Source organism: Ammospiza nelsoni, chromosome 1 (assembly GCF_027579445.1).
Source record: "Ammospiza nelsoni isolate bAmmNel1 chromosome 1, bAmmNel1.pri, whole genome shotgun sequence".
Taxonomy (NCBI): Eukaryota; Metazoa; Chordata; class Aves; order Passeriformes; family Passerellidae; genus Ammospiza; species Ammospiza nelsoni.
The window spans coordinates 46,389,943-46,405,923 of record NC_080633.1 but is presented as its reverse complement, the minus strand read 5'-3'; the positions used below and the strand labels follow the sequence as shown (position 1 = coordinate 46,405,923).

Below are 15,981 nucleotides of genomic sequence, written 5' to 3'. Positions count from 1 at the left end.
TCAAGCACCTCTCTGTGTATGAAAAATCAAAGCATCAGGCAAGATATCTAAAGCTTTTCTCTTTGTTATGAATAGATCTAGAGAGAGACACAGACTTCTCCTTGGATGATACTGGAAATTTGGCTTCTTGAGTCTGGGACTTGGGAAAAGGATCAAAGACAAATTTTTAATATTTTCTTGGGATCAACTTTCTCAATCTGTACTTGAAGTCTCACTACACAGAACACTCAGAGGGAATAAAAACTTCGCCCAGACACAACAGGAAGCGGATACTTTCATCTCAGAGAGCATAAAGCCAAAACTTTTGTTCTGAATTCTGAAGTATGGAATCTACATTGTCCCAGCACAATCAAAACTGGAGCTTATAAGAAAAAAGGATGTTTAAATAACTTGAAAACATTTTTAAAATAACAGATTATCAAACAGAGTAGAGTGTGAAGTGAAGTAGAAGGTTGAGATGAATCTTCAATAAAAAGCAGTTAAACATAAAGAACTATGATGCAGACACAGGTAGAACTGAATGCTAGGTAACAGGCTGTACTCCATTGCTAATAAAATGCCCACAAGTCAGCAAACAAGTTTTGCACAGCTCTACACTCAAAATATGCAGAAAAGCACTTGATCGCGAATATAGATGCCAATGTGCAAATGCAGAACTCAGTAATTCACTTCTAATTTATGCCTTTTGATTTCTTCAAAACTTAATCCCACACCAGTCACCTACAATTCTTAAAGAGGTGAACGGAAGAACTTCAGGGGTAATAACTTTAATATACACACATACACAAGGATATTACTATGCAATTATGTATTATTCAAGCATGTATCTATAAAGGACCACATTCAGCTTAATATTTCTGAGCAAGAAGTCTCCTCTTCAAAGTGCTACCATAATTTCCAAAAACTGTATTCTCATACCTTTGCATAAGCAGTTGTCTTGATAAACCACTGTTTGAGGTATTTCTGCTCCACTTTTGCTCCTGAACGCCAAGAGCAACCATTGTCATCCACCTGCTCATTAGCTAGAACAGTCTGATCCACTGGATCCCAGTTAACCAAGGCCTAAAAAAAAGTTGCAGGAAGAAGAAACACTTTCAGCAGCTAGTTAAAAACCAGTTTTACTTTACAGATGCCAAATGAATTATCCAGAGGCACACCTTGGAAGTTTGCCTGAGTCTTCCATATTTTTAAAACATTAATTTGAATCAGCAACATGGACTCAGATGGAAAAGTTTTGAACATTCATCTTCTCAGAATTCAAAAGACCCAAAAATGCAGTTGGCAAGATTTGTCCAGACTGATCATGCCAGCAGGATAGGCTGGTACTTGACTGCTTGGCTGTAATATATAATAAGTGTTCCAACTAGACTACACTTCAAATAAAATAGTCTGATGCTTAAAAGTTCTTCACTACTAATCCAAAAGAGTTGAGTCAGACTGAGGGGGATGAGTAGACAAGGATGTCCAACTGAAAAGGACAGAATCTCAAGGAAATATTACAGTGGTCAGCTATATTTTAAGTGAAAGAGTTGATATTATTTGTATGTAACTCCTGTCAACTGCATGAATTACTTTTGGAATTCTTTGCTTATCAATACAAATGCATTAAGTGAAAATCTGTGAAGTGTAATTAATGTTGGTGTTCAACTCCACAAGCCTTGTATTTTGAGCTTTAGAGTCAACTGAAATACAAGACATAACATACTGGAAAAGAAGCAAAAATCAAACTCAGCCTCCCTAGTGCTGAACAATTTAACTGGTCACTTATCAAAAAGGATCTAGGATCACAAAAGAATCCTATCCAAAAGTGGCATAAAATGCTATACATTGACATGAAAAAATGAACAGAAAGAAAAAAAGTATAATCAGAGCAATAGAGTAATCTATTATATTGAATGTTATTTAGTATTTAAGCTAAATTAGTCTGACTGAAAAACAGCAGCTATCATTCCATAGAGATCAAATACATTAAACATTTAAAAAAATATTTGAACGACTTCTTTGGGTATGGGGAGGTCTTGTATCTCTATCAAAAATTAGTAACCGCACTCACATTGTACTTTATATTTTATCTATCACTGATCACCTTCTGACCAGTTTCCAAACACCCAATATTGCTTCATTTTAAATATGCTATATGTTCTTACAAATAGTAAATACCACAACCACTTTACAAATCTTATAATGAGGAGAGCTAAAAGAAAGACACAGGGATCCTCTTGCTTCAAAATACTGCTCACAACTGTGTGAGCACAAAGTCTGGCTACACTGAGTTATAAAAAATTTATTATCATTAAATGAAAGAATGTTATTCATTGATAAATTGAAACTTGCCTTGAAACGAAGCTTCTTTGAATTCAGACTTGAATTTAAACTTTTTACTTTTAGCCTTTTATCTGTTACCAACCAATAATACCCCACCAGATTTTAAAAAGGCTTATGAAAATTCATTGTGAAATTAAAAGAAATCAATATATTCCACTATTACAAATGTATTTTGCAGAAAATAAAGCTTCTTCAGTAATAAGACATTATGAATATGGCTCTAAAGTAATCTAAAAGCAATCTTTTAATTTATAAAGTTCTGAAAAAATGCCACACAAAGTTACACCTAAAGAGAGTTAAATCAGACAATACTGAGAAGTAATAAAATTCCAGTTGCATAAAATGGTATTAGCATAAGCTTGTATTAAACTGGCTGTGACTCTAAGTTGAGAAAAAATACCATTTCTATTTTGATGATAACATACCAAATTTATGATGAAAATTTTGGAAGGTAACTGAAATGATTACATAACTATTTAGCATAACAAATCCTCCTGTTACAACTCATGAGGCTATATTTAAATAAATCCTGCAAAACATAAAGCAAATATGCATTTAAGAAATGGTTGGTGGAAAGTTCTTTGTATTTTTAAGTTACATTCCTTCCATCTCACACAGACTTTTGACAGTATCTAGAACCTGGCTAATAAATGAAATCTTTAGTTCCTGTTTGTACCTCACAAAGGCAACTTCTTGACAATGACAGCCTCTGAAACTATGACCCCAGGAAGCTGCTCAAAGTCACCTACACAAAGAAAGCAGAGAGCAGGAGTGTTCAGAGCACACCAATTATCTTGCTCTTCTCACTATGCCAATGCAGACATGTGCTTTTAAGGCAGGATTCATCTTGTCTAACTTCAGCTCTCCTAAGTGTGAGCATCTATCTCCAGGCTTGCTGTCTCTGTGTCCACTGTGGATTACAGGTATCTGATCAAAGTAGCAGAGTCAGGGCAGGTATTAACCTCAGTGAGGCACTCACACCTGGCCAGGTCAATAACCTCCACAGCACATTGACTAGGTGAGTACTGCAGGAAAAAGGGACAATTTTGCTGCAATGAATAAAGGTGCCCTCTCTGGATGCTGCAGCACTCAGACAGACATTGTTAATCCTCCATAATTGCAGCTCATGGACATTGTGAGCCTGCGTCTCCCTGCCAGGGTAATTTCTGGTCAGACATGCACACTGCTGGAACAGAGCATGAACTAGGCTAACACCTTATTCTTATTGTCACAGCAAGGCTATGAATTATCTCTTGTGCCCAAAATGAAACTGTAATACAGGAGACTTCAGGCTGTGTTTAATACATACTGCAGAAACACTGACAACATGAGACAAATATATGCTTTAAGTATATATGACTGTTCAAAGAGACCCAGGGTTACGGGCTCTCTCTGCCATCTGTTTCCTGCCAAAAAGCAACTGGTTCATATCCACCAGAGATTACATCCCCTACAGATTGACAGATGCTGATTTAAGTCCTCAAGCTGATCCTTGACTTGAAAGCAGATGGAAGTTAGAAGTAGATTCAATCACTGGTATCCAAACACCTCCAGGATCCCACAGTACTCAGAGTCAGAATGCAAAATTTATTTTGTATATCATCCCTGCTTTAAATGAAGCAGCAAACTTTTACTTTCTTGAATCATCTTGATTCAAGATTCATCTTGAATCTTGAGTTCACTTGTCAAACAACAAATTCACAGATAAAACCAGGTTTGTTACAAAGCTGGGGGTTCCCTTTTTTTAATACAAGAAAAAAATAATTACAGAAGGGAAAAAAAACCCCAACCCCCAATCTAGCAAGCTAGTATATATTAACCATTGAGAGATTTCACTGGTTGTCATTTAAGATCTCTGAATACAAATGCAAATAGGAGAAATAGCTCAGTAACACCCTGCTATCCTAAATGCTACCTTTCACCATCAATCTCTTTTTCCAGGTTCACAGAATAATTCGAGTACGTCCTTAATTATATCCTATGGGGTTTCCTGGTTTCTACAGAATACAAATGAAATATCAAAGCATATTTAAGAAATTTTAGTTTCCTTTTTAAGTTAGAAACATTCAGTAAATTGCTGCTTTGTTAAAGTGCAGCTGTTCAGGTATTTTGGAAATGCATTGCCTAGGCTATACAGAGAGTTCTCTGGACTGCTCATTCAACATCTTTGTTTCATCTCGTGTTTCAGAAATAACTGAAACCTTCACTTTTCAGATACAGCCTGACACATATTAGGTACAAAATATTATAATTTCTTAAGATAATGGTAACTGATGAACAGCTGTGATAGTCTTATGACACCTAATACTTCTTTAATATTTTGAAGATCACAAATAGTGTTCTGGAATAGGATGGTTATGCACCTGATCTCCAATTATCCTATCCAAAACCATAAGTTCTGAGACAGTATCACAGTAATGTTAGACAGGTAAATAATCTCACTGCTGAACAGACTCCTAATGACCACCATGTCATGTATTTCCATGAGGGACAATAAAATCTAGAAAATAGTAAAGCCAGGAAATAAAAACCTAAAAGCTATATTCTGGTCCTGCACTTCAGTGCAAATCTCTGACAATAAACACTTCTGACTTGACTTGCTACAATGGCCATGCATGTTAGCTAGTTATAAACTGCTACATAAAAAATTCTGTATATATAAAATTAATTCCATTTTAGAGTGATTTAAAACTAACAGAACACAATCACTTTATGACTGTGAATGGACAATGCAGAAATGTGCCACTGACGTGAGGGATCTAAATTAGTGTAGCAGCAAAATGTTGAAGGTCAAAGTTTGTACCTACCTCTTTTTGATACACTATCCCAGCTTCAAAAAGCTTAAGGAAGAGATACTGTGTCCATTTGTAGTACTCTGGTAAGCAAGTGGTTACCTCCTGTAGAAAAGAAATAAAAATTTCTGAAACTATTGTCAGTATTTTCCTACACTGTTTTAACTTCAACAATTAACCCAGGAGTGTATAATATATTCCACAGAGTAAACATTTATGCATGTATTCATGTACAAACCTATTTACTTGTATAATGCTTACAATGAATGGCAGTCACAATGAGTGATAGTCACCAGAGAACATTGGCTTTGTGTGGGTTTAATGCAGAAGGTAAAGTTTCCCTGTTAATGTGGGACATAAAACTCTGTAAGATTAAAGCTGATAGATATAAGAACAGAAGATGAATGGAAGTGATTACAGCAGCCTGATCAAGGAAACAGCAAAACTAGAAAAAAAAAAAAAAGCAGACTTCTCTCAAAGAGCCTTCCTAGCCAGGCTGCCTTTCCCTCTGTTGCTCAGCAATGGGAGGCAGGAGCAGAGGCTGTGGATGCTCAGAGGCAGCAGGGAGCTGGCTGATGTGAGGCAGGCAGAGCGAGGAGCTTCCAGCTGAAACTGTGGGTGCAGGAGGAGAGAGAGAGAGAGAGAGAGAGAGAGAGAGAGAGAGAGAGAGAGAGAGAGAGAGAGAGAGCAGCGCTGAGGAGCTGCTGGCACACGGACCATGCGGGGCACACAGCTTGGAGTACTGGGTAAGGCTCGGGAAGGGCAGCTCACACAGGGCAGCTCACACTCAAAGCTCAGACAAGCAACTGCTCCATAAGGCAAGGCAGCTCAAGTTAGCTCTAGGTTAAAGTATGGAAAAAATGAGTCATAAAAGTCACAAATGAGGAAGATGGTTATGAAGGAAATAAAGATGGATAAAAATAAAAGACAACATAAGCAGGAGGAATGGGAGTTACGAGAACAGCAAGCTGCGATATAATGGATAGCTTTTTTAAAACTCAAAAACATTTGCTAAGTTTTTAGTGAATTCTGATAATTAAAAAACAAGCTGCTTACCAACTGCTTACTAAGCTCCATATTTTAAATGTTTGTTCTTAAAAAACTCTAACTTAAAATAAGCATTAATATGTAAAGACAACTAATGGATTCCATCATTACAGACTCCCTGTTTTCTCAACACAAACATAGGTTTCACAGGTGCAGTGGGAACCCACATACCTGCTTGAAGTGAAAGAGGCTTCTATATCAACTTCAAATTAATATGAACATCTCTTGATTTTAAAGTTACTGACAAAAAGTAAGCCACTGATACAATTTATTCCTTTTGGAGTAGTTATCAAGCATCAGAAATAGCTCTAAATGTGAAATGTCTTTCACGTGGGCTTTCCCATCATCCTAGCTTCCCACTACACACAGCTCCTGCAATATCATCTGCTACTCAAATGACATCTGAAATGCTCTAGCAGAAAATTTTTATTCTTTTTCTACAACTTTATATTCTAGTTGCTTTGTACTTTATATGCCAGTGCTGAAACATAGCTTTTAACAATTAATATGACCTTTGAATAAATGTGCCTCAGAAGTGTGTATAAGAGGTTTTCAAGATCAAAAGGAGACATTTAATGGCAAGTTTTCAGCTCAGCATGTGAAGACCTAGTAATGAAAAACAGTTGCTTGATTAAAACCCTTTGCTCTGCACTGAAAAAAACCCCACTTGATAAAAATCTGATTTCCATCTCTTCAACTAAGCACATTTAATAGTTTTTCCCCCCCTGCTTCTTCACACAGTGACAACAGTTCTTGTGTCAGTGCGATGCCACTACAGGCAACAGTTTCATCGCTGAGTATCAGACACACAAAAGAAGAGACACAATCCCTTTCAGTACATTATAAGATTATGTGAGCAACAGGAAAATAGGTAGGATAACAAAAGTGAGCTGTGAAATAAAAATAGAAAAGCGAATGAAGATTGGTCCTTTTGGCCCTGAAAGGCAGATATGTGTCAACTGAAACAACAGGATGACATTTCCCAATTTAAACAAGCATGTTGCAAGCTTGAGCTACAAGATACAAGCTAATTGCTGCAAACAGAATCCCATGTACACGATCTCTCACAAGGAGTAAATAGACATTTCTTTGAAAGAAATGTTGCAGACTGTATCAGTGAAAAAGAAATCTGCTGTGTGGTCACTGAGATGCAAAAAGAATAATCAAGTTTAGAATTTAACTTTATAACCATGAAGGTTTGGAGTAACATTTCAAGGTAATGAAGAAAGAGAAATTACATCACTAACAAGTAAAATGAGGTGCTAAGAAAAGCCAGCAAACTCCTGTCAATCTTGAAATGTGTTTTGGTGGTTTTTTTCCTATCATTTAGCACAGTAAGATTTACTGTTATAAATAATTTTGTGTGTATTCCAGTTACTGACCTTGATTAAATGAATGATGCCTGGTAAAAAGTTTCCATTAGGCTGCCATCATGCTTAAATTAAGGTGAATGTTAACATTTCTATTTATACTCTGTAAGCACGACAAAGATCCACAGAACACTGACAGAACTATCTTAACTCAGAAATACACAAAAGAGTTTATAAAAGGGTTTGAAAAGTAGCATGCTGGAGCCATTCCAGCCTGCCAAAAACTGTACATTTCTGCTTCTCATTTGCGATCTGAGCACTGGCATTACAGCACACATATAGAATCCTGTATCATAAAGCAGTACAGTGAATATATAGAACAGGATATTACCATATTCTCCACAAAAATAAAATACCTACTAAAAATCCAAACTTTTCTAAAAATATGTAAGATGCTGCTCAGCTGTCCACTGCATGTGCCCTTCAGTGCTCTGTGAGAGATGCAGTGATCACCCATCACCTCAGCATTTCAGTATTATGAAATGCCAGGGAAAGTCTCTCCCTCTTTTCCCCTCTACATTTTGCCTTTTACTTTTGTCAGCTTTAAACAGACACTCACCAAAATGCATCTTTGTCTTTGGTTACTGCTACTGTTTCTTATTCCTACAGGAATGACACTCATTCATTAATAGAACTCATTACAAGAATTTAAATTAATCACCTATACAGGTGGTTTGCTTTTAAAACAGCAGATACTGGCAAGGCATAAGAAAGACCCCTATCCTTACCAAAAACTACCTAGCTTAATCCATTTATTGCAGCACAGTAATTTGTTTCAAACAAATACCATACCAGAGGGGTTGGTAACTTTTTTCTTTTTGCAAAGAAATTCTCAGTTACAGACTAAATTGGTAGTATTATAATCTGGATTTGGTATCACTGCAATGTGGGAAGCAATGGGTCCATGAAAAGGTCAAAAAGCCATTCACTATTATGAAATCTGCTTTAAAGAGTACCTTTCAACTACCAATAAAAATAAGGGTAACCAAGAGTAAAAAATCCTGCATTAAAAAAAAAAACAACAAAAAACAACAGCTAAATCTAGATGAAAGATTTTGGTGTTTAATAAAAGAAAAAGTAATTTTCAAATGCTTTGTTTTGAAATTCATTATTTGTTCTAAACCTGCTCCCTTCTAACAATTTTCTATTATGAGTCTCTGACCTTATAATTCATTTTTGCTTGTATTTTTAAGAATAAGGTTACAACTTCAAGCTACTTCCATGGCTATATTTTAAAAAATAAAAGTAATATTTATAGGCTGCATGAAAAGATTTACTTTTTCCTAAGATCTACCAGGCTTTATGAATAACATATAACTAGACTGGAGATATGCAATTTCCTAGTTTATTAATATTAAATTTATTTTTAGCACAGTCGTATGCTGTCCTGAAGACAGGCATGTTGCACCTCTTTAAAGGGAGATAAGAAGAAAAAGTCAGGATGGATTTTTTTCAAAATCTATTTGGGAAGATAAAACAGTCTTTAATCAATTATCTGCCTATTTTGGTTTTCAAGGGCATGCACTACCTCATCTAGAAGTATAATTATTTGATTTTCAGAGGTTTGGAGCTACACCAACCTACATTTCTAAATTAATTTGAGTATTTGTATTTCAAAGGCCTTTAGTTTTATGCTTTATTAGCTACAAATAGAAATGTCATACAGTGCCTACATTTTGGAACACGAATATATTTTCTGCAAAAAAAAGCAGTCTTGAATCAACAGTTTCTTTTTAAAAAAATTTAATTATAATTGGGTCAATGGTACGTGGATGAGAAGAAAATTTCATAGGTAATCTACGTACTGTTGGTTTTATGTATGTTCAGGCAGTACACACAAATGACAACTTCAAAATTAAATAGAAAATTATCTGCACAGAGAAAATCTACCAAAGATTTAATTTTTTTAATGTACAGAGCAGACGGAGAACATTAGTCTCATGCAAAAAATATGTCACTTGGAATGCAGAAATTGAAATTACTAAAAAACCTTCATAGAAAGAGCTACTTCCTGGGAGAAAGTTACAGATTGATAATAACTGGTGAACTGATGGCTGACTGGGAACATGCATTTGGTCTGATGACACTCCTGAACAAAATGAAGGAAAAGCTTTATATGCTTTTCATGTTTTGTTGTTGATGATATGAATAATTGAAAATGTTTAATTCCCCTGAAAATAATGTTCAAAAGAAATCACAGGCAGTTTGTTATGCTGTCTGAGGTGGTATTTTCAAAAAATCTGATCACCAGGAATGCTCAGATTATAGTTATCTTAAAACCAAAACATAACGTTGGGGATTTTTAAAATTTTCCATGTGTTTTTAATGACTCTTAAGAGACATTTCTTCCATGCTCAAACTTCAGCTTTTCATCCTTCCATCCTAGAAACATAAATGTTCAGAATAGAAATGTTATCTCACTTATTTAAAAAAAAACTCTCCCCAGAATCACACCATTTTCAAAGTGATTTACAAATATAATACTTCTAACTTGAGGCATTTAAAATACCTCCATGTTTCAGGTAAAAAAATCAGATAATCATTTGTATTCAAAACTACTCTAAGGCAAAGTACTTACAGAGTTATTTTACTCATTTAATTTAATTTCATTTTGAATTTGCTTAGATTTTCTGTTTAGGAGAGCAATTTTAAAGTGTCATTGTAACCTGACTGAAATAATCTAATCTAATTAATCTAGCTTTTAATAAATGTCTTATTTATGATATTGTACTAGATAAGTAAGTTCACTGACAGCTATGAGACAGAAATACCTGTACATTTTGATTTGTAATACAGAGAGAACAATGAAAAAAAATCATTGAAAAATAAAAGGAAATTTCTAGCATCGCAAGTGCACAGGGATTTATTCATACTAATTTTATCAAGCAATGAGATTTAACTAGTCTTAGTATTCCTGGACACAAATTTCTTGACAAGCAGATGTGACTATAAGCAGGAAGACTCTTTAGGACAGCTATATGCAATAGGTTCTCAAAATGGATTTTCTTTTTCTTTTTCCATTTCTCTTTTCCCATACCATATGTAAAAGGTAAAGTTTATGTAAGTTTCCTTCCCATCATCTAAGCACATACTCTAAGCTGGCCACAGAGGACAGAGAGAGTTAACATAAATTCACATTTTAAAAAAGCAGTTCATGGAGTTAAGGTAGGGGAGTGGGTTCCCTCCAGCATTATTTGGTAAGTACTATGCAGTAGCATAATAAAGGGGAAGATTTAAGCAACATCAAGGAAATTAAATTTAAAACAGGCCCCTGCTTTGTGTAATAGTCTTGATTAATTAGACCAACCCATATAAAATCTGTTTTTCTTGGATTGTTCATAGGAGTCACTAATACTAGTGGGTTTTTTGCAGTGTCACAGTATTTTGTGAGCCACTGATTTAGAGCCATACAAGTATAGAATACTATAAAAAAATACTCCTTACCTCAAATAGCTCACTTTTAAGATAAGCACTTGCACAGCACAGTGCTTTTCTGTGCAAAGATGCTTGAGTTAGCCCAGGAGCAGTACAGCTGAGGCAGTAAGATGCTCTGCCCAGCCTAATGAGCCTGCAGAGAAGCAGGCTTTATCAGCCTGGAAAACACCCTGCTACAGCTCAGCTCTTCCATTTCCACAGGTGCTTCTTTCATGGCCAGCTCAAATATCTGTGTATTTGGAGTCACACAATATTTTGGGCATCATGCATTTTTTGCAATTAATAAACATATCTGTTTCTGTGGCTACCATTCAGGTTACTGTTACTCCAATTAGTATGACCGGCTTTCCAAGTAAAACAAAACTTAACTCATAAGCTAAGGAGTGAAAACTATAACATGTGTTGTCTTTCAAGGAACATTTTTCAGCTGTTTCAAAATCTTACTTTTCAAAAGCACCAACTACATGTCCCTAGAGCATACTAAAGCATTTCAGCTACACAGCAGTTCAAATGGAGTTAGTAATAGGGTATCAAAGCCTTTTCCATAAGTATTGAGAGACTCCTGAAAGTTCATTAACTAAAATACAGTTTACTAGTAAAGTGAAAGTAACTCTCGAAGAATAGGCAGAGATGACAAATCATTTTTCCCTGAGCACTTATACTTCTTGCCATGGTTTTCAATACTGCCAGTTTTCCATTTGTTTTTCAGGACAGAAGGGCCAAACAGAAGCTTATACATGAGACATTAATTTTCTCAATCTTCTTGAAATGCAACCTGCACCACTGAACTCGTGTGTGTGTGTGCACGTGTATGCTCCATAACACAGCCTCCACACAGGATTCCACTGCTTTCAATACTGCTGCACCACACACATACAGACAACCTCTGAGATACCAATAGCTTTAAACATTAGATGTCAAGAATGCCTGCAGTGAAGCTTCCACAACAAATCTTTTATTTTCAGAGCAAATTTTTGGCTACCAAGAAAATTTAAATCTTATTCAAAAGGCTTACACTGGAAAATCCTTCCCTATATGAGACATGACAAAATGGTTTTTTGGATGCAAGACATACAAATAAACAACTTCACCTTCATGATTAAAGAAAACAGATGGCATGTCTCAGACTGTCAGAAAACTAATGCTTTTCCTTTTCAGATCTACAATACTGCTATAAAAATCCAAGATTAGCATCTCCATCACTCTATTCAAAATCACATTAAGGTGATAAGCAGCAGCTACTGCTGAGAATATAAAGGCAGTGTGACTGATTCACTGGTAAATGCAATAACCTCACAATCGCTTCCAACGCTAATTTCTTTTTTATCTGGAAAAATGGCATTAGTTTATGTCTGACCATGTTTGGTAAGTTTTTTATGGTGAACACCTGATTCTCAAGCATTAGTGTTTTAAATAAATTTCTGGTTTCCAACATGATCCTGATATGAACATTTATGAAAATGCAGGCTACACTTCAAAATTTGGAATAACATAACTGAGCCACCACTCCAATTTACTATCTTTAAACATTTGACATATGCATTGAAAACAGCACTCCTCAAGAAACACATACCTTAGCACAAAGGCATTGCTGTTTCATAAACATCTGTTTATTACCTTATTTCTAACACAGAAAGTTGATACTTCAAAGAGATAAAAAGCAAATACAAAATCAAAATGACTTTAAAGATTCTCCTATGCATTGATGATATCAGATTATATCAGCATGTTAAAAGTTAACCAAATCTGATAAAAAGCTCAATTTTACAGTTTAACAACTTAAACTGGTTACTGCCAAAGACAGCTGTATTGTCATAAATAAAATGGTGAAATTCCATGGGTCTCAATGCTCCATCATACAATAAAATAAAGCAGTATCCATTTTAAAAAGAAAATCTTACCCTTTCCCATGTAAAAGACAGACCTAGTGCATCAAACTGTTTCCTCATGTGTTGAATGTTACTGCAAAATAATGATAATAAATGAAAAATTATTAGCTTAAGATACTTCTAACATGTGATCATATAAAAAATCTGGTGCTTATAGAGTTCTGAGAAATCCAAAGCACTAGTTAACCTCTAAACACTATGATCTCACTAGCAGTAAAACTCAGAATTGTCAGAATACTGAAATAATACTTTTAAAAAGCCCCCAGTATATTCCGGTCCAATTCCCATGGCTATGTATATGAGGCAATAAATTTTTTTTCCTCTAGATTTGAATGCAACTTAAAAGTAAATATGGCAGTGTAGTTTGAAGGAAGCATTACCCAAGCACCACTTCTTACTATTTTTATTTATCTTTACTGCAGTTGAGTCAAAGGGCCCTCTCAAATCTCAATGCAGTAGGGGACACTTCCACTTTGAGCTTAATCCTGCTGTACTCTGGCAATGCTATCCTGGCTGTTATTTTGCTGTGGCTCTGGTGATTGTGTGGCTGTAAAATAACCTGAATCAGCCTACCCATTCAGCTGAAGATATGCCCTACAAAAATTCTCCAAAAAAACCCCACGAGATTTCTTTCCTCCCTCTGATCAACAGGCCGATCAAACCAAAACCATGGCCCACAAAACCAGCTGAGCCAGTGCAAAGGAGGTGGTGAGAGCTTGTATCCTGGGAGGTGACAAAGAACTACAAAACTTCTGGTGGCAGCACCACCATAGATAAACATTAATCAACTCACACACTGTTAGGTTAGATGCTGCTCTGAACAGATTAAATTACAAATGTAAAGTAAGATACATCAGGATATACAGTGAAGCTTTAGTTTGAAAATGTACTAAATGTGCTTTGCTAAAATACCCTCAATTACACAATATTAATTAGTGACCTGGTGAGAATTCATTCAAATACTGTAAAATGAATTAAAATTTCTTAGGGACTTTGACCTTTCTACTGAAAGACATTCTGTCAGATAAAGTAATATCTATCCTCCCAGAGCAGCTGAGTTGACAGTCATGAAACAAAGCATTTAATTCTGATCCAGAAAAAACTTGCAGTGCTGAATAACTGAGTACTGCAAGTATTTAGTATTATAATATCTTTGTTGGAAAATTATCAAGAATCTTAAGATGGGACCAGAAGCATGAACAAAACCCAAAGAAACAGCATTATCAAAGAAGGAAATGAATCAAGGCCTATAAAGATACCACAGGTAGATTACTGCTTCCAGAGTACAACAAACAACCTCACTTAGGGAGATTGGTTTCCAAGTAATTTTCAGAAACTGTTTACTTATATAACATTTTACTCATTTTAAAGAATATCAGGAGAACGTAAGACCCCATTCTGTGGTCTAAACCAAAAATATTCACAGAAATCAGCAGCAATAATGGCTACTTAGCACTTTCCAAGATCCAGTCTCAAAAAACCCCAACTACCTCCTTCCTCTCTCCCATGGTACCAAAATCTGCTAGTAAATCAAACCACATAACTCGTAATTTTCCACTGTGTACTCCATATTAAGGTTTACCTCACCATGATGAAATTTTGATTTATTTGTACCTGCTGGTTTGGGTGTTTGGGAAATGCTTCTCTTTTGATATTCTAGCATTTTACAATTTAAAAGTCATTGAGATTAAAACCTTGAAAATCATCCCAATATATTTATCTTTCAAAGCAGAGTCATCTGCACAGTCCCATAAAATGTTTTCACATAACCTTGGTCTCAGACAACCCTGTTCTTTCCCGTACCATCTTTCTTCTGTGCTAGTTTTGCTCTGTTTTATTGATTCATGGGGGCCACAGTACAGGTATTCACAGTGAAAATGCCATATTTCAATTCATTTCACCTTTGTGTCCAGCTTGCAGGGTGAAGGCCATGTTCAACTGCAGCATTTTCTGCTGGTAAACCAAACGCATCCCATCCCATGGGATTGATCACCTGTCAGCAAAAGGAAAAACCACAATGTTATGCAACTTCCTGGAATGGCATCAGCAACACACTGAGAGGCCTCTGAATAATGAATGGGGTTGGCATTCCAGCATTCAGTCTGAGCTGAACTTCTTCCAAACCTGCCAACTGTGGCCAGCTTTGCTTTAAAAGATGACTATGAAGTGCACTTGTTACCTACAATGAGATGTTAGAGGGAGTTTAAAGTATTATGCAATAAACTCTCATGACTATTTCAATATCAGGTTACAATGACAAAACCCAACTCTTTGTAAGTTTGTGTGGTGGTAAAAGTCAGCAGTTGATGCTGCCACTGGACAGAACTAAATATTCATTCTAAAATAGAAGATGTAAGTAAAAATAGTTGAAACAACAGTTTTACAACTGTGACTGATGTGTAGCCTACTAGCTTTTTACTTTGTGTTGAAAACAAAATAAAAGAAAAATACCCTATGATAACTTTAAATTCACCAGATAAAATTGTGAAGATGAGGAAAAACTGTTTTAGTCAAATTTTACTGAAACATCTCTTGCAAATATAGACTACAGACGGACAAATTATTATTTCATAACCACAAACAAATTAAGGTGGGAAAAAAGTTTACTACAAACTATAATAGATAATTTCTGTTGAAATAGAGATGTATTCTTCCTGTTAACACGCATGTTATTTAGAAAAATAATCTAGCAATATGGTAAGTATTCAAAAAACCTCTTTAATAACCAACAAAAGAAAGGCCAGTACTTAAGATGCTGTCATTAAACACATATATATTGGATACCTGATAAAGCCAATTCTATTTCTTAACCTACAAATGTGCTATAAATTCAATAATCATTATTAAAATTACACAAGTTTAACAACAGCCAAACATGACTAACATTTTACAAGTTGTAAGAAATCAAAATTTTTGCCCCTTAAAATACCTATTTATATAAAAAACATGTTTCTTAGTGGCATGTAAGCAAACAAGCCATAAAAGAGCAATCCCAGCCATACTAATCTCATAATACATCTCCATGTGAAAAATCACCTCATTTTAGAAGCATAAGAGCTACTTTTGTCACTGCTTTGAATTATTTTTATTCTTCTTTGCCAACGCTTTCCAATCTCCTGACTT

At 35.4% G+C, this 15,981-nt stretch overlaps 1 protein-coding gene across 1 annotated transcript in view; it reads right to left on the bottom strand.

Annotated features, from left to right (window-relative positions):
• Positions 1–15,981, bottom strand: part of LARS2 (leucyl-tRNA synthetase 2, mitochondrial) — an 83,830-nt gene that overhangs the window by 54,541 nt on the left and 13,308 nt on the right. The window contains exons 4-7 of the mRNA XM_059472869.1: positions 14,760–14,851; positions 12,871–12,931; positions 5,133–5,222; positions 919–1,062 (exon numbers count right to left, since the gene is read on the bottom strand). Coding sequence (XP_059328852.1) covers positions 919–1,062; positions 5,133–5,222; positions 12,871–12,931; positions 14,760–14,851 — 387 coding nt within the window. The remainder of the gene's footprint in view (positions 1–918; positions 1,063–5,132; positions 5,223–12,870; positions 12,932–14,759; positions 14,852–15,981) is intronic.